The sequence below is a fragment of the Hyaena hyaena genome, unplaced genomic scaffold (assembly GCF_003009895.1).
Source record: "Hyaena hyaena isolate Hyena2069 unplaced genomic scaffold, ASM300989v1 scaffold_158, whole genome shotgun sequence".
Taxonomy (NCBI): domain Eukaryota; kingdom Metazoa; phylum Chordata; class Mammalia; order Carnivora; family Hyaenidae; genus Hyaena; species Hyaena hyaena.
This window is the reverse complement of record NW_024080790.1, coordinates 2452976-2476970: the sequence shown is the minus strand read 5'-3', so window position 1 is coordinate 2476970 and position 23995 is coordinate 2452976. Positions and strand designations below refer to the sequence as shown.

Here is a 23995-nt window from a genome sequence, read left to right as displayed (position 1 = left end):
GCTTGCCTTAGGTTGCTTCTGCCCTCCCCCCGGACTTGGGTCGACATCCATCTCTCCCAAGAAGTAACTCAGAAGATGTGGATTGTGGGTCCTTTTACCTTCATAATTCTATGAAACTGACGTTTCAGTTGTCCAGCACGCGATGATTGACAGTGTATATATAGTTTCATTCAAACCCTCACCCACATAATGTAACCTTGAGGTAGCACTTACATTGGTGAGAAACCACCATGGGGTCTCTAGGGTCATCTCAGATAGGCAAATGCATTCTACTTATAGTTTTCTGACCTAAACTTCCTTCAAGCTGATGTGGTTTTGCCATAGCTGCTATTTCACTGTACTCTTTGACTCTCGTTAGTCAAACAGTACGTGTGATTCTCTCTTTAAATGTCAGAATGTGACATTCTGTTTGTTTACAAGTATTGGTTTTATGTGTATTCCTTACTGCTTCTCTTATCGTTAAATATACGTTAAACAATTGATCTTCTACTGTTTCTAATCAGGGACCCCCTTTAAAGTGTAAGACTTGGCAGAGGCATCATGATTACTTTGAGGCTTTGACTGATTCTAGAACAGAGTCAATTCACTTCTTCCGTTTGAGCTTCAGATTCTTCCTCTGCAAAAGACAGAGTAATCACAGCCTCTGACAGGTTTGTGGTGCTGAGGCTTGACAGGAGTGGTAGGTAATAACTGCAGTGTTGTGTAAGGAAAACCAAATGTCTGAAGCGTAAGCGAATACACCGCCACCACCGCTGAGAATGGCAGCAGTTATTTGACCTTTAATTTTTCACTTAAAACCCAGATGCGTATCCTTAAAGCTTTTCTTGTGTAAATGTTTGTTATCTGTAATGCACTCACAGGACAATTTTGGTTTCTTTAAAATGGGAGTGAAGGGGCACCTGGGTGGCTCAGTTGGTTAAGTGTCAACTTTGGCTCAGGTCATGATATCACAGGTTTGTGGGTTCAAGACCCATGCCGGGCTCTGTGCTGACAGCTCGGAGCCTGGAGAGCCTACTTCAGATTCTGTGTCCCCTTCTCTCTCTCTGCCCCTCCCCTGCTTGTGCGCATGCTCCCTCCCCCTCTCTCTCTTTTAAAAAAAAAAATTTTTTTTTAATGTTTTATTTATTTCTAGGAGAGAGAGAGAGAGAGAGACAGCGTGAGCAGGGGAGGGTCAGAGAGAGAGGGAGTGACAGACTCTGAAACAGGCTCCAAGCTGGCAGTCAGCACAGAGCCCGACGCGGGGGTCGAACCCACGAACCACGAGATCATGACCTAAGGGAAAGTCGGATGCTTAACCGACTAAGCCACCCAGGCGCCCCTCTCCCCCTCTCTCTCAAAAAAAGACAAACATTAAAAAAATAAAAATAAATAAAATGGGAGTAAAATTTTGAAGGCATATTTTAAAACATTCTAAGTGTAGAGAGTTTTATGATTCCCCCTCCACTTATCCACGTGTGACTTAACATGTTTTATAGTTATGTATATTTTCTCTTTCCAAATCTATCAATTTTCAAAGAAAGCTTTTTTCTTTGCACTCATATTTCATTGAATATTGAATAATTTAAGTAATAAACTTTTAAAAAGTTTAAATAATCAACTTCATCATATACTTAAAAAGGTAAGTACAGCTTGTATTACCTTGGGATGCATTTGCTCGGGAACAGATCCAACTGAGATAATATGTACAATTCACTTGGTGAGAGTGGCAGTGAATGATGTCCTACCAGATGTGAACACTTTGCAGACCCTGGGCACCCCTCAAGGAATTTTACAAAGGACTGGAGAGAATTGGGAAACTGGTTAAGAGTAAGTCCATTAATGGAGCCTCTTCAGAGTGTCTTCCCTTCAGAGTGGTCCTCTAGAGCCTGCCTACTTAGAGTGTGGTCTGGGGACCAGCCACATAGTGTCATCTGGAATGTGTTAGAAATGCAGAATCTTAGGCCTTACCCCAGGCCTCCTGAGTCAGAATCTTCATTTGAACAAGAACCCAAATGTTTCAAAATCACAGGGAAGCCTAAGAATCACTTTTTTTTTTAAATGTTTTATTTCTAGGAAAGAGAGAGAGAGACAGCGTGAGCAGGGGAGGGTCAGAGAGAGAGGGAGTTACAGACTCTGAAACAGGCTCCAGGCTCTGAGCTGGCAGTCAGCACAGAGCCCGACGCGGGGCTCGAACCCACGAACCGCAAGATCATGACCTAAGCGAAAGTCTGATGCTTAACCGACTAAGCCACCCAGGCCCCCCAAGAATCACTCTTTTCGAGTCTGCTTTAGGGTCTCTGTTCGTCTTGTTCCATACACTCTCCTTAGTGAGTTCATCTATTTTTGAACCGGTATGAGATAGATATGTCAGAAATATGTGATACTCTTGTTCTGAAAAAATGAGAAAGGTTGTTCTGTTGGAAATTGCCTCCAGATCCAGCCTGTGGGCTACTCAAGAAAATACATTTTATAACCTTTGTCTGAGTTTCTGCTGACTATCTCAGTGGCTTGAAACAACACAGATTGATTCTTACAGAGTACTGGAGGTCAGAACTCCAAAATTGGTCTCACTGGACTAAAGTCAAGGTTGTTAGCAGGGTGACTTCCCTCTAAAGGCACTTAGGGGAAATCTATCTCCTTACCTTTGCCAGTTTCTAGAGGTTATCTGCATTCCTTGGCTTGTGGGCCCTTTCTCACCTCATTCCATACTCATATCCATCTCTCTTTGTTTCCTTCTTAGAAGGCCTGTGTGATTACACCGGACCCACCCAGACAGTCCAAGATGGTGTCTTCATCTCAAGATCTTTGACTTAATTACATCTGCAAAGTCCCTTTACACATACACAAGTTCTGGGGATTAGGATGTGAACATCTTTAGGCAGCCATTATTCAGCCTTTCACAATCTTGTTGTCACATACTGTTTAAAGGAAACTTAGCAGTATTATTGTTTAACAATAACTGCTGTGTCCCTACAGCTTTCCATACATGGAGCCTAATCCTCGCAAGTATAGCCCAAGGTAGCTATCATCACCCTGCTTTTGTAGATGAAAACCTGGGTTAGAAATCATAGTGGGACAGGGCAGGGACTGGCACCCAAACCTTGATGAATCCAGGTTTACAGAGCACCTCTTGGCCCCTGGCTCACATCATCAACATAGTCACCTGATTTATTTCCAAACTTAGCACATGTGATGTCAAAGAACCCAGAGCTGTCCAGTTACCTGTTAATGTCCATGGATCTGAAGTCCATGCTTATTTTGAGAAGGAACCTTTAAATGTTATGCAGTTACTGACATGATGGTTTCAGTGAAAAGCCCTAGCAATTTCCTGTACACTATCAGCTGACTGATCAGGGCTCGTTTCTAGAAATCACACACCCCGACAAGGACAGCTCCCATCTTTAAAATCACAGGAGCCAAACATAAATGCTGTCCCTTGGCAAGAGGTGACTCACTTTGATGAGCTTCCACAATAAATTGTGGCTCAAACTTTTGGTGGAACAGGGGAATGAAGCTGGGTCAGAACAGAGACCACAGACATGGAAATATTTCAAAAGTTTTTTTTTTTTTTTTTAATAATAATAGCTCCTCTACTTGCTCTGGGGCTTTTGCTATGGGTAGAGATCAAAGTCTCTTCAATTATATGGCCATAGTCACTTTGTTATTGGAATCCTCCAAAAGAGCATGTTCTTGGTGCATAAGGAACATGGTATGCTTTCAGCATTTCCCCATCTCCTAGATTCAAAAGTCCCTTAGCAAGGTGGGCAAAACCAAGGTGGTTTTAAACTGTGTAGGCTAGGTGTGCTTGGGTGGCTCAGTCAGGCATCCGACTCTTGATATCGGCTCAGGTCATGATCTCACAGTTCGGTTCGTGAGTTTAAGCCCCTCATCGGTTCAGAGAGAGCTTGCTTCAGATTCTCTCTTTCCCTCTCTTTGCCCCTCCCCCACGTATGTGTGTGCACACGATCTCTCTCTCTCTCAAAATAAAAAATGTGTAGGCTATTTTCTCATACACTATCTCTCAGCCTCTGCCAGATGTTTTGGAATATTTGAAGGTGATCTTAATAGATTCCTCTACCTGATCAATATCTTTCTAAAAGGAAAAACATTTTTATAGAAATCAAGCTGTGCTCACAGATGTAATTGAATGCAGAAATTCTTGAGATACCCCCACAGTCCAAAGTCTTATTCTATTTTCTTTCCCCCCATGTCTGGAACCACACATGATGTTTCTTGGTAATGACTCTAATACTAACTTTACATTAATACCACAGATAGTTATGTTCCAGATGAAAATGTGCATGGATTACTTAAAATTTCACAAAGCTTTTTTTTTGAACAACAGACAAAGCATGGCCTATGAAACTGACCAAAACTCATTTCCTCTTTTTACAATAAGAACTAACAATCAGAAAATAATTTTATACTTTATTTCAAGGGTTATGTTGTATATTTTCTGACCATTAAGATTTGCAACCACTCTTGGACAAAATATAGATTTCTGACTTGGCTCTTAAGCAAATTACCTACCCTGTCCATGCCTCAGTTTTTTATCTGTAAAATGGATGAATAATATTTGCTGTATTTACATGAGGGAAAATGGGTTTGCAATGCGTATGGAAATCAAAGTGTTCTCTTTGGCAATGCGTGGAATTAAGTTAACGTGAACTCACACATTCACATTGACTCTTTTCTTACTCCCATGGGGTCTGGCTGTTCTTTGTGTAATTTATTCAATGTGAACTGTGGGTTTCATATCTTTGGAGAAATCAGCTGCCCTTGTTACTTCCTGTTCCGGCAGCACCCTGCTGAGCATCTCGTGATCTCAGGAGTGGAGAAGCAGGCTGGCAGAGCAGTCCAGGCATGGCTTAAAAATACAGTTCTCAGACTGTTGGTTCAGATTTCCTCCCAGCAAATCCCCAGGTAGACAGATTACAAGTTTGCCTGTCTGCAGCTTGGATCCCATTCCCTGTTCTGGCTGTCAGGATTACAACTTCTGTCGGACCTGCCTCTCCCTTCAGTACCATTTCCTTCCTCTTGTATGTCCAAGTTGATAAAATTGGGTGTGTCACCATTTGCACGTGTGCGGGCTGCTGGGCATGCGAGAAGGGGATGTTTAAACCACACCACCGGTTTGTGGTCCAGAATTGGTCTCCATCTTCAGCATCTCAGCATTGCAGAGCTTTGTGGACAGACAGCGACCTCCCTCATGCCCTTCCACACCCTCCCTAACTGGCCTAAGTTGGCTTTGCAAGTCGATAAGCCTTTTAAACAAGAAAGGGCAGGTCCTTACTGTCCCCCAGGTTGGAGAAGATACAGCCTATTTTAACTTGTTAGCTATCAGCTTATTTTCTTATTAAGTCACAGGAGATGCAACTTCAAGGGCTCCTCAGGACATGTAATATCACCAGTGGAAATTATCTTCTGTTCTAACATTTATTAAGAGCTTGCTACATGCTGGACACTCTGTTGAGTGTTTCCATTGTGTTATTTCATCTGATCTCTTCATCAGTTCTATGAGATAGATATAATTCCCTTCATTTAACACTGAGAAGAATAAAGCCCAGAGAGGTTAGTCAGCATGCACACTGTCACACAGGTAGACAGTGAAGGAAGTAGGATTCAAACCCAAGAGGCTGGTTCTGGGGACTCTGCTCCCAGGATGCTTCTCACTTTTGCTTAGGCTCCTGAACTCCCTGACCCTTCCACATCACTGTGGGCACACGAGTGCTCAGAGACAACTTTGTAAAGCACTGTGCAAAAGACTCAGGGCAAACGCCAGCAAGTGTCACTAAGCGCCAACACCCTCTGGCAAGTGGTGAACAGGCCCATGGTTTTTCCCAGGCTCCAGATTAGGGAAGCGAGCTTGGCCTGGGTTCAGCTGGATGTACATGGGTCAGCACTCTAACAGAGGGGCACTACCTCCTCTTTCCTCTCTCTTCTTATGGTGGTTGAGCTTTGCTCTTGGCCTGGCCATTCCTGTGCTCATTTAGATGCTTTGGCTATGGTTAATAAGGAATATGGAATAACCAGCAAATTCTGTGATGCTGGGCCCACTAGGAGGCAGTGGCCTTAAGTGGAGTTCCTGTAGTCAGAGATTCCCAGCATATGACAAAGGAGGTCATTTATAATCTCACAATCTATGGCCATCCACTTGGGAGAGGTGACAAATTCCTGCCCTGAGAATGTGTTCAAGAAAGTGAGGCCCTCTATTAGAAGCAGGGAGCCAAAAAGTTAATCAGCCAGCTGTGGGCCAGGCTCAGGCATCAGGGGATTAATCTCTGTTCACATAGCTGGCAAACAGTGCTTCTCAGTGACCACTATGGGTCTTCCCAGCCCTTGGTGGCCGTCTCATCACTTGCTGGGTCTGAGCAGGCACCCTGTAGGCCTTGTGGTCTGCCGTGGTTCTGCTGTGGGTACACTCTAATGGCTGCTGCATCCAAAGCCTCCTTGGGGTTTTTAATTCCAAATGGTTTCTTCAGAAGTGGTCCCTTCTGTGGAGCACAACCCTACACTTGTAGCCAAGAGGAGGGAGACCCCAGGACCCACTGACCCCTCCTGCCATGGTCCCAGCCTTCTATGGCAGAGTGTGCCAATGCAGAATGAGTGCGGCCCAGCTTGGCAGGTGTGAGGGACTGATGGAGTCCTCCGGGGTGGAAGATATCTCCCCTAAGGGTGACCGTAGGACAGAGGAGAGCATTCACAGGGTGACCACAATGGCCGCGGGCCACAAAAACTTCTAAGAAGGCAAGTCACTGGCGGTAAGGAGGGTTGGCGGTCTGGTGGTCATGTTGTCGGCTGTGGACCAATTGAGACCTAGAAGGAGGGCCCCTCAGAGCCCCTGAGTTGTGGATGACATGTAGGGGGAACTGGAGCCATGGGCTGCTGCATTCAGTCTTTCGGTTCATTCTCACAAATGTGAAGGACTAGGGGGAAAATAGGACAAAAGGCACTCACTGGGATGGAGCAGTTACTGTGCAGTTACCCTCTGGGGCCTTCTGGGGATAGGAAACCAGGCTTTCTAAGGCCCACACATGAGACTCTCCAGATGGGCTCTCTGTGCAGTTGAGTAAGGCCAAACACCCGTAGTAGAAGGTTAATGCAGGGCCCTTTATGGCAGAATGGTTTCTCAACTGCCAATCCAGAAGGGGCAACATACCCTCCCTCATCCTGAGCCAGACTCTGAGTGATCAAGTTTACATACCTGTGTGGGGTATGTAATTTCCCAGAGACCCCGGATGCAAAGCTGAACACCCCTGCTAAGACCACAGGCACCACAGAAGCTCAGCCTTACTTGTAAGATCCCAGGTAGGACAGGTGCAACTCCCAGGCCTCCACCCGGGAAAGAGTTAAGAGATGAAGGGTAGAAGAGGCTCAGAAAGGGAAAATGTGTGTGCCAAACCTGCTGTGACAGCCCCTCAGGCAAGGTGGCCTGATAGATGGGAAATGGAGGAGTTTCTAATTCTTCAACCAGGGAAAAACACTGAAAGTCTAAATAAAAGGGAAATCCAGGCTCAGCAGGGTCTGAGAACTGGGGCAAATGCACATGAGTGCTGTCTATCTGGGTACTTGGCCTGCTTGGCCTGCATAGGACAGTGGTCTTGTGTTCAAGGCCAAGAGGACAAATCTGGGTTTGAGAGCCTGCTAGGTGTCTTCTCTGTGGCTGCTGGTTAATAGCAAAAAAGGCTCAGTGGAGCCAAGATGAGGAAGGGGGGTTGGTCATGCAGAGTGACAGATGTCCCAGTGGACTTATGACGCTAGGCCTCCTGGACAGCCTGCTCAGGCCTGTCCCTACTCCAGGACCAGCGTGAAACAGAAAGCCAGTGCGCTACCCCAAATTCCGGGGTGAGGGGGGGCTTTTGGAAAAATCACAGGAATGAATTACATTTATTGGGAACCTGCTTACAGCAGTTTGTAATAATTAGGACAGAGTACGAAGGGGCAGATACATACTTAGAGCAGTTATTATAAAGGAGGATGACCATCCAGAACATGATCAAGGAGGAAGAAAGGTAACAGGGCTCCCTTCCTGCCCTAGGGTTCCCTCTAGGAATCAGTGAGCAAAGCCCCACTCCCTACTGGGTTCCAAGGACTTAGAGGGAAGAAGGGCAAACTGAATCTTGGCATCTTGACCATTTCAGTCCATCTTGGGGATCTGTTGTGAGCTGAGTGCTTTGGAGATGCAGATACAGAGGGCTTGCTGACGAGGGGGCAGTGACGAGCCTAGACTCCTCTGGCATAGGGAGACTCCTGGACCTTCAAATGTGGAGATCCGAGAGATAGGAGATGGGAGAGGCTGTTCCTCCAGCACCTTGCTCACCTGGCCTTCTTGGCCAGGTCATCCTGCAGGTTGCTCTGACCCCCTGTCCTGGAGGTTAGTGTCTATAATCTTCAGGGCACTTTATAACGTGCTTGAATGTGGGAGAAGGGGAGGAGACAGGCACACCACTGCCTATAGTCTGGGATGGACACAAACTAGACACACCAATGTGCTTTGGGTGATTTTGCTAACACACTTCCTGGTGCCTGGAGGTCACCTGTGGTGGCAGGATGGAGAGTCCCAGATCCTCGCAGAGCTTATTGCTCCAAAGAGATGAATGATCTGGCTAACTTCGGAAGAAGTGAAAGACCCCAGTTGGTTGGGCATGGACACTTCTGACACTGGCAAGTGGGTGGGTGGGATACATACTCTTCTTCCTAATCCAGGTACGACAGAGCTATGCCCCTGATTGATGAGCTGCTGGGGTCAAAGAGTGGAACCGTGAGCTGAGCAGGTCTGTCTGATGAGTGACCTGAGGAGCCTTCAGCACAGCCAAGAAGGGTGGCTTCCTTCCTCCAGTGGGGAAAGGAAGTTGAGACCCTCTTGGACTCAACTTCCCAGCATCTTGGAGCTCCCAGTTCTCCAAGTTCGCTAAGCAGCTGGCCTGTAATTTAGACCACTTGACATCTGAGCCCATAATGTTTATTTCTCCAGGGCAAAACGTCTCTCATCCCAGCCTGTAAAAAAAAAGGAGAACAATGGTGGGCAGCCACCCAGTGGTCTCTTGGTCATATTAGGCCTCCTTCCACCTCTGATGAGGGTCTTGTACTCACTCTTCCTTGTGCTGGAAGGTTCTTCCACAGATATTTACCTGGGTCAATCCTCCTTCTCTTTAGATCTTTACTGAAATGTCATCCACCTAGTGAAGGTTTCGTTCACCAGCTATTTCAAACTACCGTCACTGCTTCTGAAACCCACTTCTTTTCTCACTTCCCATGACATATTTATTTTCTGCACAGCACTCACCACCAACTAGCTTATTATGCTTATCTCACTCATTGTCTTCCTTTTGGCAATAGTCTGTGCACCTAGGACAGTGCCTGGTACGTAGTAGGTGAACGATTCATCTGATATTTGTTGAGTGAATACATGGCAGGAAGCAGAGTGGGCCTCTTACATTGAACCACATGAAACTTGTGTTTGCAGGTCAAAAGTGGTCAAATATCAGCAACTTCATGTGGTTCAACCAAATATGTAACCCATAATTGGCCCAAAGGAGGTGTTTGTGGGAGAGCATTTCCCCTTTATTTGTTTTGTGTGCTCTAGTTCAAAAACTTCAGGTTCTGTTTATAATCCCTTGGTAATAAATTTCCTGTTTAAATAGACAGTCCTTTCTCTAACGCCATGACCCATAGACCAGCTTTCCTCTGGTTAGAGCCTTGGCAGCAATAATGCCAGTGTTGGCCTTCAGGACTCTAGAAAGACTTTTTTTTTTCTTTCTTTGGTTGTGGGAAAAAGTAAAGGTTAATAGACTATCAAATTGTGACCAGACATTAGAACCAACATCAGGAGCCTTGGCAGAGATGAGATCAGTAATGAGACATGTCCACCTCACTGCTCAGGTCCCAGAGGAACAAGACTCTGAGCCAAGACACTTGTACCTTATTCCTGAAGACAAACCGAGTGTTCAGAGGATAGACATCTTTTCACCTGCTGGAGTTTTTTGGTTTTGTCTTCTATTTTTCTCATATAGCCAAGGAAAAAGGAATAAAACCTGGGAATTGTGACTTCTAAATTCAGCTTTCTTAGAGATATAGACTATTAAAATCCACATGAGGGACACCTGGGTGGCTCAGTTGGTTAAGCGTCCAACTCTTGATTTTGGCTCAGGTCATAATGTCACAGTTTATGAGATTGAACCCTGCATCATGCTTAGGGTTCTTTCTCTCTCTCTCTCTCTGCCCTACCCCTCAAAAATAAATAAATAAAAACATTTTAAAAATCCACATGAAAAACATCTTTCTTTTGGTGTCTCCAAATGCTATACTCCAGAATGTATATGCTGGGAAATTGGTCCCATGTACAAGCAGCAGCCATTAGCTCTATGCACATTAGCTAGAAGTGAGGTGCTAGCTGAGTGCACCCAATATGGGGCCCCACTCCAATGCCTGCAGGAGACAAGTGGAGAATATAAGCAAGCAAAACTGGCCACTCACATCCACAAAGAAACATGGTTTCTCCCAACTTTTTTGACCTTCTCAGACTACTTTTTTCTCACCACTTCTGAATGAGACATGGGTGGGTACCAAGTATTACATTTTTTCTTCTTAAATCTATTCTAAGGAAAATGACAATACAACTGTGACTACAAATGGCACCTGTCCCTGCCTCCAGGGAATGTAAGGGCTTTGGCACGCTCCACCTGTGTGAGGAGGGTCAGTCTCTGTTGAACTTCTGCTGACCATGGTTTTATGAACATGCAGGTACTGCCATGTTTGCTGTTTCAAGATGCCAGAAACCTACATTCCTATATGAATCTCCTATTTAAAGTCATGGCATTTAATTCTAATAAAGGAAAAAACATTGTGTGAAGAGACATGGGGAAGGATGTGAAAAAAGCGGGTGCTCTACACAGGGGACTTCTAGGGCAGTAAAACTGCTCTGTACAATACCATGAAGATGGACACTTGTCACCACATATTTGTCAAACCCATGAATGTACAACACCAAGAGTGAGTCTTAATGTAAACTATGGACATTGGTTAATAATAATATATTAATATCTGTTCATCAATGATAACAAATGTACCACACTAATGCAAGATGTTACTAGGAGGGCAAATGCAGAGTGTGTGGTGGGGTTGAGGTGGGAGGTGGTATATAGAAGGAACCCTGCTTTCTGTTTAATTTTTCTGTAGACCTAAATCTTCTTTAAAAATAAAATTTATTAATTAAAAAATGGGTGCTCTACTCAAATTGTCAGGATAAGCTCATTAAGATGCAGTCTTTTAAGACACTTATTTTTATTTTCTTTTTTAAAGTTTTTATTGGGGTGCCTGGGTGGCTTAGTTGGTTAAGCGTCTGACTTTCGCTTAGGTCATGATCTCGCAGTTCATGGGTTCGAGCCCCCCATCTGGCTCTGTGCTGACTGCCAGCTCAGAGCCTGGAGCCTATTTCGGAGTCTGTATCTCCCTCTCTCTCTGACCCTCCCCTGCTCACGCTGTCTCTCTCTCTCCTAAAAATAAATAAAAATATTAAAAAAAAGTTTTTCTTTAAATTCCAGTTAGTTAACATATGGTGTAATAATATTAGTTTTAGATGAACAATTTAATGATTCAACACTTCTGTACAACATCCGGTTCTCATCACAACACTGCATTTCTTTTTAGAATGGCGTCCTACAGACTTCCTGACTGAGCCATCTAATTCAGATTCAAGGCATATGGGGCACCTCACAGGAAGAGGGGGTTTCTTAGACTACCACTGCGGAAAGTAGGGTAGGGACTTGGATAACTGTTCAAATCTTTGAGGAACTGGGGTGGGAAGGAGTGGGGAGAAGGTGGATTTTGCAGATGGGATGTGTAATCAATCAGAATACGCAACACTGGCAGGTTCCAAAGTGAGGAGACAATTCTTCCGTGGATGAGGTGGGATTATAATCGTCAGGGGTTGTGGGAACCTATCATAGGAGTAGGGGTTGGAAGTGGTCCAACTAAGGGGAAGGGGGTTTTCTTTTTTCTTTTCTTTTCTTTCTTTTTTTTTTTTTTTTTTACAAATTGTTTATTGTCAAGTTGGTTTCCATATAACACCCAGTGCTCATCCCCACAAGTGCCCTCCTCCATGCCCATNTTTATTGTCAAGTTGGTTTCCATATAACACCCAGTGCTCATCCCCACAAGTGCCCTCCTCCATGCCCATCTCCCCCCTCCCCTCCCACACCCATCAATCCTCAGTTTGTTCTCAGCATTCAAGAGTCTCTCATGGTTTGCCTCTCTCCCTCTCTCCCAGGAAGGGGGTTTTCCACAGACATTATTTAGAATTACTATTCAAGGAGATGATTTTATTTTATTTTTATTTATTTATTATTTTATTTTATTATTATTGTTTTTAATGTTTATTTATTCTTCACACACACACACACACACACACACACACACACACACACACACACACAGAGTGACCGGTGGAGAGGAAGAGAGAGAGAGGGAGACACAGAAACTGAAGCAGACTCCAGACTCTGAGCTGTCAGCACAGAGCACAATGTGGGCCTTGAACTCACAAACTGTGAAATCATGACCTGAGCTAAAGTCAGATGCTTAACTGAGCCACCCAGGCACCTCACAAGGAGATGATTTTAAAGAGTAGATAGCTTTTAGTTGTGTTATATTTTTAAAATTTCCTACAGATAATGCACTCTACTGCCTGTTTAGGGTAGGCACCTCCCACTGCTTGTCGTTCCTCCTCCACCAAACGCTCACCACTGAAAAAGGAAGACATTAGATTCAAGGAGCTACCACTGTGGTCTGGGCCTTAAAACTTCACCAAGCAACTCTTCAAGGACTGTAGGAGACATCCTCAGCCACCGCTTTATATTCCAAGAGGGTTTTTTAGTTAAATAGTAAAATGGAAAGTTCCTTTTGTTTAAACTCCAACCCCAAGAGGCTAAAGATTCATCTTTGTTCATGTCCTTCCCCCAATATACAATTAACTCCATTAAAAACAACATCACCAATGTCATTTGGGTAGCCCTAGCAACAAAGTTCCTCTTTGTTCTTGATAAGGAGAAACTTACTGATCATAGGGAATCATCCAACTACGCTAGGACCCTGGTCCCAAGGAACCTCCCTGGATTTCTCTCCTGAGCAGAGCCTCCTGACACAGGTGGGCACTCATGTTGTGACTCTCTTGGAGTCTATTCAGAGGCTCAAACTGCGGAGAATCCAGAAACCGGAACTCCTTTTATCTGCCATCCATTTCTCTGATGCTGATCAGTGAGGCAACTAGTATATAGTTCTTCCATCCCCTCCAGGCATTGAATTCAAATCCTTGCAGAAAACAACAGTTACAGTAGTAATGCTGATGAGGATGATGGTGACAACCACACCTGGAACAGACAGTGAGGGAGAGAGCTGGTGGCAAGTGGGTCTCTCCAGCAAATCTAATCACTGCCGAAAAGGTGTGACTGCTTTTTATGCGGAGCATCTCTTAAAAATTCTAGAGAGCCATGCGGTGGGTAGGGGAAGATGGCACTTTAGTGGAGCAGAAGTACAGAAGAAAAAGACTGCTGGAAATTTGGGATGTATTTAGCATAGTGTCTATCAGTGTAACAGAAATGCAGGTTCCCTATAGCTACATCTTTGGATATTTCGAGGAGCAGAATTTATGTTTTGGAAAAACAAAGCAGATAAGCACATGGAAAGATGCTCAACATCATTAGCGATTAGAGATATGCAAATCAAACCCACAGTGAGGTGCCACATAAGACCGACTAAAATGGCTAAAATAAGAAAGACAGATGATAACAAATATTGGGGGTATGGATATAGAAGAAATGGAACCCTCCTACATTGCTGGTGGGAATGTAAAATGGTGCAACGACTTTGGAAAATGATCTGGCAGTTCCTCAAAAGTTTAAACATGAGTCACCGTATGACCCAGCAATTCCACTTCTAGGTACATATACAAGAGAAACAAAAGCATATATTCACATAAAAACTTGTACTTGGATGTTTATAATAACATTATTCATAATAGTCAAAAAATGGAAACAGCCCATCAACTAATGCACAGATAAAGTGTGCTACACAATGGAATATTATTTGGTCATAAAAAGAAAGAAAGTTCAGACACATGCTACAACATGGATGAATCTTGACAACATTATGCTAAGTGAAAGAAGCCAGAAGCCACATTATACTAAGTGATACTGAGCATCATGTATTATATGATTCTATTTATATGAAATGTCTAGAATAGGCAAATGTATAGAGATAGAAGTTAGACCAGTGTTTGCCAAGGGCTGGGTTGAGGGGTATGGGAAGGGACTGCTAATGGGTATGGGGTTCTCTGGGGAGTGATAAAAATGTTCTAAAATTGATTATGGTCATGGTTGCGCAACTCTGTGGACACACTAAAAAATCACTGAATTGTACACTGTAGATGTGTGAACTATATGTTAGGTAGATTATATTTCAACAAAGCTGTGAAAAAAACAAAACCAGTGAGATGAGGGACAAACATGAGAAATTGTCTCAAAATGCAGAGGATGGTAATACAGGTGACAAAATGAAAGACAAAGAGGCAACAAAGTGGAGGGTTAGCATGCAGATAACTGGAGTTTCTGAAAGAGATCCTGGAGCCAGGAGCATGAAAGTCACCAGGGAAGATTTAAGGTGCCTCTCCCCACCCCATTTTTCTGATTCCTTGCAAAATCACTCAGACACACAGACAGATGTATCTGACACCTACAAATGGCCAATAAGCACGTTCAAAGATAACTTGAGTTGCACTATTTATTCTTGGATTGTGAATAACTTGTTCTGTGACTGTTCTGCAAGACGAGAACATTTCTAATAAATTTTAACTTGATAAATGAGTGATGTCTTGCAATACAAGTAGTATGTGATGCCAAACATCACATGATCACAACTGAGCCAATTTCCCCCGACCCTCTTTCTGAGGGATTGTGGGTGATTGTCTCCCATGCTCAGATGCTCAGTCTCGGGCTGCGGTGTTTCACAGAAATCAGTGATTTTTCAGAAGATTGGAAGGTGCCTTCAACTGGCACTAGTGTATTTTTTGTCACTTCAAAGCACCTATAGTTATTCCTTTGCTTTTCCATCCAAGAGTAAACTTAGGAAAGCTTAGCTTCATTCTAGGTCAGGCTGCCTGCAGATAGAAACCCTCTCCTCTGCTGCCTTATTGCCAATTACATTAAATACAGTATATGATGAGTTTATTAATACTGTACCATAGTCAACATCTGTGCAAGTGTATACAATGGCCCCTATGCATAAAAAGATTGAAAAGAAAGGTGGTAAGAAGAATAACATGATTATGGTGGAAGTTAAGAAGGAAATCATTGAGAAGCACAAATGAGGTATACGAGTGGCCGAAATAGCAAGATTTTATAAAACGTCTACGTCTGCATCTCATCTGTAGAGGAGGAGGAGGAGAAAAATGAGATTAAGGATATGTGTAAAATGTGAAGAAATTTTTGTAGAAAAAACCATCTGAATTATGGTTGCAGCAGTGCAAGCAATGAATCTATTAAACTACAATGAAATGTCACATTTATGTGAAATCCTCGAAAGGAGGAAAAAGCAAGTGTGATTGGATAGGTTCCTTGTTAAAGTTGCATGAAAAGAAAAAGATTTCATACAGTCAATAGTTAGCAATGATTCGATTAGCGTTAGTGAAAGTTGTTCTACACGATAACCCCTCTCTCTCATCCCCCTCACACCAGCCACAAAGGTTTTCAAGGTAAGTGCAGGTTAATTTCCTTATATTTTGTTTTTTCTTTATTATTTTATATTATATTCCAGTATTATCATCATTTTTATATGAATATTTTGGGGTTGTGGAATGAGTCATCTGAGTTTCCATTATTTCTTATGGGGAAATTTGCTTTGGTATACAAGTGCTTTGGATTACAAGCATGTTTCTGGAATGAATTATGCTTGCAAACCAAGGTTTTACTGTATTTAGTTACAAGAATATTATGAATATTTGTACACATCACACATGCTCAATGATACAGAGATTTGTTGAATAAATTTTGCTCTCACTGTGTAATTATGGACAATGAGGCAATTAATGATGTTTTGGGAAAATAACTTAATAAGATATAACTAATTATGCTTTTCGTTGTCAAGGGAAGATAGCAGTATATCAAACAGCATACACACTAATTCTTAAATTGAAAATACATACATTATATATGTTATATATATACATACACTATATATATACATAAATGGAAAGAGTAGGAGAGATGGAAAATTGAGATGGGAAAATTTTCCTTACACATTAAATGGTAACTGATTTTTATGTTCTTTATGCTTACCTGGAACTTTGAAGATTGTGCATGGACCACGGTAATGGTAACATAACGATAAAAGGGATGTTTCAAAAAGCTTTCCAAAGACTGTCACCTCGGAGTGGATTCCAAGTGCATCAGGCCTGGGCCCAGCAGCTCTGGCAGTCTCTGTCCCTCTCCTCCTCTGTCCTTACCCTGGTACATCATTCCTGTTACTTCCCTAAATGGGTTCTGTGTTTTGGCAGCCATCTGCTGTTTCATCTGCCCGGACATCCTCCTCCTGCTCCCCAGCTTGTTCTGTGTCTGGCTAATCTCTTCTGGGTCACCTCTCCCAGGAAGCCATCCCTGGCCACCCAAGCTGAGTCCACCATTTCCTGCTGTCATCCTACCCCTTGCGGGCACTATTTTTATACCGCCAACAGCATTGTCATTATGTTTACACTTCTCTCTTTCATTGACTCATTTGAGGATTAGACCAGGATCTTAATCATCCTTGTTTACTCTGCATTCAGCCCAGTCCTGGATAAATGTTTATAGAGTGAGTGAGTGAATGAATGAATGAATGAATGTGTCTACTGAGGTCTGGGCTTAGAACAGCTGCATCTGAGGTCCCATAGGTCTCTGAATGCAACATCCCATACACTGAGCTCACCCAGCTTCTCCCTGGGTTAACTGACTCTTCAGTTTGTCATTAGCAACCCTCACTCTTTTTATGCACTCTTTGTCTTTGTGATGGGAGCTCCATCTCCCTCCAGGGACTGGAGCCAGGGCCTTTGAGTATCTCTTTTCCTCCCACATAAATTCCCCCAGGCAGTCAATCCCATCACCAGAATAGCTCTTGCTTCTTTCCCCCTCCTTTCCCTGCACACTGCGGCTGACCTCTCTAGGTCTCTCTGTCTCTCTCTCCCTTATCTGGCTATCTGCTACACCCCTCTTCCCAACCCCAACAATAACTTCTAAATGGCTTCTCTTTCCTCCAGGGTAAAGTCAGAACTCTTTACATGGCTTACCAGGGATCCAGCCCCAACCCAGCCATCTCTCCATCTCTCTTCCCTTCTACCCCTTTCATCCTCTTCAGCAGCAACCAGATGAGTTCTTTCCTACCTCTATGCCTCTTGCATGCCGTTTCTTTTATCTGGAAGCCTCTTTCAACCCTCTCGCTTCTCTGAGTCATTCATCAAGCCTTAATGTAGAAATTGTTTCCTCCAGGAAGCCTTCCTTCACTCCCCAAGTCTCTATTAGGCACCTCAGATATAAACTCCCATAGCTTCCCTCTCTTCTCCCAACATAACCCTTCTCATGCTGTATTTCACTGTTCTTTCTCAACAAACTGTTAGCTGAATGAAGTCAGAAACAAAGTCTGCCTGTTCATGGACATTTCTCTAATGTTCAGCAAAAATTAAGTCTTTACTCAAGAAATGGTTAATATTCAAGAAGCAAATAGATGGATGGATTTTTTTTTTTTTTGCTTTTTTTTTTTTTTTCTACTGCAGATGCCAGTTTACACTTTGGGACCAGAGACGACACCCACTTCTTCATTCTCTGAAGGTCAGGAAGAAGGGGAGCAGCCCTGCAGCAGACAGCCGCTCTCTAACCCTGCCCAGGCAGCTGGCCGACCCAGAGTGTGCTCCTTAGAGGGAAGGCTGCTGTGTCGGGCTTTTCCAGAGGTGCTTTTCATCTAATTGCCTTTCCAAGTATTCACAACCAACTTCCCCATCAGTCATGAGTTTTTCCAAGACTTACAGGAACCTACCCTAAAGAGCAAAGGAAGTTCTCTGTATGTTTCTAAGTGTTACCTTCAAAATATTTTCAGGGTTCCTGAGCTAAATTTCCCAGGACTGAGACTTTGGATGGTTCAGCTTCCCTGTGAAGACACTGCTGGACAGGGGCTCAGGATGGTTATCCATTGCTCATCCCCTCCAAGTTAAGAAAGAAAGAGTGTTCGGCAGTAATGCACAGTTTGGGTTCTAAAGTCTCCAGTTGGCTGAGTCAAGTTCAAAGGAACCCAGGACCCCTGGGGAAGTTAGAGGGTAGCTGGATAAACTGGGTTAGTGTGATGGATTGCAGTCTTGATCAGCAAATATTCACTCCCTTCTCCCCTCCTCCACCATCTCAGGGCTGTGTGTACTTTCTGCCTCACTGCCTTTGGACTTGGCCACGTGATATGTGTTGGTCACTGAAATGTGAGCAGATGTGATGCAAGCAGAGCGTTAAACTATGCTTATGTGGTTCTTCCCTCTTAAAGCTCCTTTCATTCACAATGAGAATATGTCTCAGGTACTCCTTCAGCTTGGTCCCCCTGAATGTAAGTTTTGGACATGATTAGTATGAGATTGTTGTTAGATATATGAGCAGAGATGTGTATGATTTGGGGTTTGGGGGTGGTCTGGGCTGAAAATCTACACTGGCACTGGCATGATTAGCAGATACATGGCATTTAAAATCAGGTGAACTCACCAAAGTGTGGATATGGATGGGAAAAAAGTCCACTTGGTTTTCTCTAATACTTAGTGGTCAGAGAGATGAGAAGGAACTAGCAAGGACACAGAGATGGAGCAGCTGGAAAAGCGGGCAGACCACCAGACCAGTGAGGGATCCTGGGAACCAAGTGGAGAGAGGGCTCAGAGTTGGAGAGGGTGATCAGTGTGTCCAAAGCTGCTGGTAGGGCACTGAGCTGACATGCAGAATTACCAGTGCATTTGGTGACAGAGATGTTGTCGGTGTCCTTGATAAGACTATATTCTGTGGAATCCTGATGGTGAAAACATCAACAGAAGGAATTCAGGAGAGAATAATAGGACAGGCATTTGCAAGTATAGAAGATTCTTACCAAATCTTTGCTTAAAAAATGAAGGAAAGAAATGTGGTTGTAGCCAAAGGAAGAAGTAGAATCAGGAAATATTTTTTAAAACGAGCTTGCATGCTGATGGGAATGATCCAAGAGAGAGAAGGAACTGATTCAGTAAAGTTGAAAGAGTGATAACATGGTTCATCGACTGTAATTAGGAGAAGGTTGAGAGTGTGGACTTACGTGTAGGACTTAGTCAGATATAGTAGTGAGAGCCTGCAGACATTGTCTTCCAGTTGTATCAACTTTCTCAATAAAACAGGAAGTCAGGTCATCAACAGAGAATGAACATATGGGAGGCAAAGAAGAAAGTATGACAGAGTTATCCAGGAAAGTTGAAGAATGAATGGACCAAGGATGTATAGCTTGTGTGTTGGCTAGCAGTGACTCTTGTGAGCACTTTTACCTACTATCTGATAAAGCCCTACAACTGACACATGATGTAAGGCCTATTATTTGCTTCATTTACAGAAGAGGAAATTGAAACACAGAGTGATCAAGAAACTTGGCCAAAGTCACATAGGATCTGAGCACAGGCAATCTGCCTCTGAACTCAAATACTTAATCACTAGATTAGTCTGACCCAATTAAACATAAGAAAGCCTTTCACAGAACTGAACCAAATGAAATAAAAGTTGAATTAACGTTTGTGGTACAACCACCGGTGTCAAGCTCTGTACTAGATGCCTTAATAACTCTCTGCAGTCATGGTTATTATCAACCTCATTTTACTGCTTGAGGACGAGGTCCAGAGAGAGTCAGTTGTTTGTTGAAAGGTACAGAGCTAGGAAGTGGAATATCTGGGTTTTGAACCCATGTCAGTCTGAGTCTTAAACTCATACCCTGTACACAATGCCAAAGAACCATTATAACATGTGAGTGGGTCTATCAGTTAAAGCTAACTTATTAGCTAAGTACATCAGAACACTCCCTGCATGAGTCTTTTACCCCCAGCAGGTGGAGAACTTACTATTTAGTCCTTAGAGCAGAGAAAATTTAAGAGAAGGAGACTTGAGGGTGGGGCGGTGGGAGGGGGAGGGTTGGAGAATGCAGGTTGTCTCACGGACCATTTTTGGACACTTGATCTGCTCAGTTAGGAGGAGGGCTTAGAGGTATATGGTGGGAGTCTTGGAATTTTGCATTGTTTTTTCTTTTCATCAAATAGCCTTATTTATATCACAAGAACACTCATTCTGCTCATACAAGCATTTCCAAAAACCATTTTCTCAAGAAAGTGTGCTCATAATGCACCATCTAGACTGAACGGCCACCCACTTCCTCAAATGCAAGGAAGCAGACAGTTAAAAAAAAAAAAAAAGCCGAGAGGCAGCAGTTGTTTACCACGACCTTGCCTCAGTGAGGCCTGAGATTCTTTTGAACAGGAGCTCTGCTTCCCATGAGGCAGAGTGAAGTATCATCTGGGATATTTCTGGTAAATCTGAAAGCTGAAAAAGCAAGGTGCACACTTCAGGAAGTACCAGCCCCTGTGGGACTGTTGGGGCCTTGGGGAGCCTTGGGGGGATTTGGGTGCCCACCCCAAGTGACGGTTGGATGGACCTTTCCTCTGAAAGAAAGGAGGACACACGTTGGCAAATCAACTTCAAACCCAAGACTGCTTGTGAAGACATCATAAAGGGGAACACGCCCACAAAAGCTAGAAGGAAAGATCGAAAAGGCAAGAAGGGCGGGAATTGAGACAGACTTGTCGCTTCAAGCAGCTACTCACCAAACCGGGAGCAAAATGTCCCTGAAGTTGCCAAGAAACTGGGATTTCAACCTGAAAGTGGAGGCTGGGAAAATAGGTATGGTCACTGTCTTTTTGTTGCCTTTGTGGTTCTTATACATGAGCACTCGCCATTTGCATGTTGGTGGGCAGGGAGCTTAATCTACTTAAAAAGGGATCTCTCAGCTAATCTGAGTTTGGGGAAAATTTGCATTCAAATTGATGTGTTGGCTCAAAGTTCCCAAACATCAGGAGGGGGTTCTTTTCTGTTTGGAGGTGGAGTTGGAAGGGAGCTCCCTGAAGGCTGAGGCTACAGATGGGGTACTTGAGCTGGGCTAAGGCTACAGATCACATGCAAAACTTCACTGCTTGAGCTGTGAAGAAACTCAGGGTGTCCCGCTTTTTGAAGCAAGGGGAGCAAAAAGTAAACAGTGGAAACCGGGCTGGAACACAGAGACATCAGAAGGTGGAATAAAGACATTGTTAGCTAAAGGGACAGAGTGGAACAGAATTCTTAGTGAAGCTGAAAAGAGAAACACATTGTAGATTAATTATCGTAAGGGATGCTGGCATGTTTCCTTAGATATTCTGGACTTTAGTCTACACCCCTTCTTATTAATGATGAGAGTGACACTGATTTTACACTGCTATACAATTGTTTTCAGGAATTTCTTTATATGGGTTTCTTCTATTATGAATTATTCTTAATTGACCACAGTAATTTACCATAGAGCAGTGGGCTGAAAATGATTTCCCTGTCTTTTATACTCACACTTGGATGGTGAGCAACTTCCTTGACATTAAATAAGTGGGGAGGTGTTTCTTGTGGCTTGGAAAAGTTTTGCTTGGAACAAGGTTTAGATTTGGTCTTCTAGTGGTGGTTGATATGTTACTAAAATAAGCCATTCATTGCAAAGTCATATAATGAAGGGTTAATGATAGGGGTTTGAGAAGAGAGTTGAAAGAAAATCAGGGGTAATCAGAGAAGCCATTAATCTTGGTGTCCAGGAAAGATTAGTGGTCGCTAATCTAGCCAGGAATTATTGCATGCTGAGATTGATTCTGAGAATAGGTGGTGTGCATACCTCTTATATAAAGAAGCAAGAAAATTTTCTCCTACTTACTGTTGATAACTGTGTCCTTGGCAAATGCTTACTTTATCATATTAATGTCACAAAAAGTCATTTTCAGGAGTAAAACTTCTATGATTTTGTTCCATTGTAAATGTCCTGCTTCTACTGACATGGGGTCATTCTACCATCTCACCATCTGTGTTTGAACAGGCCTTATTCTCCCTCTGTTCAAAAGTAGGAAACATGAAATTAATTAATAACTAAATCATCAATTGATTAAGTGGTCAAATAATTTTTTCTTCAGTGATATAGGAAATTACCACATTAGAGTATACATCTGCATATTCTCAGATCTGAGATTAGATTGGGTAGATTTCACGATTTCTACCCATGTTTATTAAATCAAGGTCACCTCAAATGCTTGCTAAAAATGCAGGTTCCTGGGCATTATCCTAACTTGTGAAATCAGAATATCTGGAGGGAGGCTTATACACTTGTAATTTAACAAGCACCCACCACTCCATCCCACCTGATGAAGAAGTCCTGCTCTAGGGGCTGTGGTCTAAGTTAGTAGACTTGAAGAGCTACCATTCATCCAGCATAGAGCACAGTGTCTGGTCTTAGTGAGCATACAATAAACACTTGTTGACTGAATGAATGATTGACTGTAAGCAGTTGATATTATTTAGTGTTATTTAATGAAAAAATAATAATCACTTAATGAAAAATAAAGAAGCCCTTCTCATTATCCATGCCATTTATAAGTTTGTCACCCTAGGAGACTGGACTGCAGTGAGAATATCTTTCACGAGTGTCACATTGATAAGGATTCAAATCATAAGCTGTGTTCTCCCAGGAGAAAGAGTCACTGACTCAGCCACAGACCACTGGTCCACTCACCAGCATCCTGTGTCCAGGAGCAACTGTAAGAATTAGCTTAATAGTATCTCAAAGAATCCCATAGCTATTAAGAAGATGTGTGGAACTGGCAGTTGTGTCAGTGAAGTCAGTGACCAGTCTGGAAGTAAGGAGTAGATCAGAGTTTCTCTACCTGGATACGATTGATATTCTGGACTGGATCATTCTTACTGATGGGGGCTCTCCTGTGCATTATAGGATGTTAGCAGCACCCTTGGTCTCTACCCAGTAGCTGATTGGTAGTACTCTCCTACGACTATCAGCTATGACATCCAAAATGTCCCTAGACATTGCCAGATGTCTGGGGAGAGACATCTGCCCTAGTTGAGAACCACTGGAGTGGATGATCATCAAAGGGTGGGACCCAAGTATTACCTCATGATTCACTGCCTAGGTCAATTTTTAAGAGAATCTTCATAAGATACAACTTCAGGGGGATGAGCATTAGCATAAGGAGGATACGAGGAACAGCAATTGCTTAGGGAAATAGTAAGGCTCTAACACATGGTATGGCCATGGAGGGGGAGGTCCCAGCTATTTTTTTTTTGGCCAGCTGTGCTTCCAGTTTCCCCTAAATCTTGTGGGTGCTGAGCCAGAGCCAGAGTGAAAGTGAAAGTGTCTAAAAGTTGGGGAGGGGCTCTCTACTGCATTTTCAACTCAGAGCTGAGGTGGAGAGGGGTACTGGTTGGCAGAGCTGATCCAGGCATCACCAACAGGGGCCCAGCAGTGCTGGGAGAATGTGACCCAGGCCAACCTGCATCTGACCTGGTGATCCTGGTGGACCACCCCTAGAGGAAAGGGGAATGAAGAGCAAACATTTGACTTGAGGTGGAGCCTAGAACATACATTTCTTTGGTCCTTTATCATCTTCCATTTAGTTCAACAATGAAACTCAAGAGAGCCTCCCACTGCGTTCTTGCACTGTTATTCAAATCTTCTACTTCTCCACGTATTTGTCTTTCTCATTGACTCGTAAGCTTCAGTGGGTGGGTCCCAGGGCTTAGCATCTTCTCTTGCACACTGTTGGGTATGGCACATCCAGGGTGCCCGGTATGTAAACAGTATTCACCATCCAGGAAAAGCCCCTTTCTGCCCTGTGGGTTGGGAACATTTGGTTGGGAGCAGGTTGGAAGATCACCTGTGAATTTCAGGACAG

The 23995-nt window shown here is 43.4% G+C and overlaps 1 protein-coding gene across 2 annotated transcripts in view; it reads left to right on the top strand.

Moving 5' to 3' along the window:
* Positions 1 to 20484: 20484 nt before the first annotated feature.
* The window catches only part of ARHGAP25 (Rho GTPase activating protein 25), an 89863-nt gene continuing 86352 nt past the window's right edge, over positions 20485 to 23995 (top strand). For both annotated transcript variants that reach the window (XM_039239540.1, XM_039239539.1), the window contains exon 1: positions 20485 to 20927. In XM_039239540.1, coding sequence (XP_039095471.1) covers positions 20867 to 20927 — 61 coding nt within the window. In that variant the 5' untranslated portion in view covers positions 20485 to 20866. The remainder of the gene's footprint in view (positions 20928 to 23995) is intronic.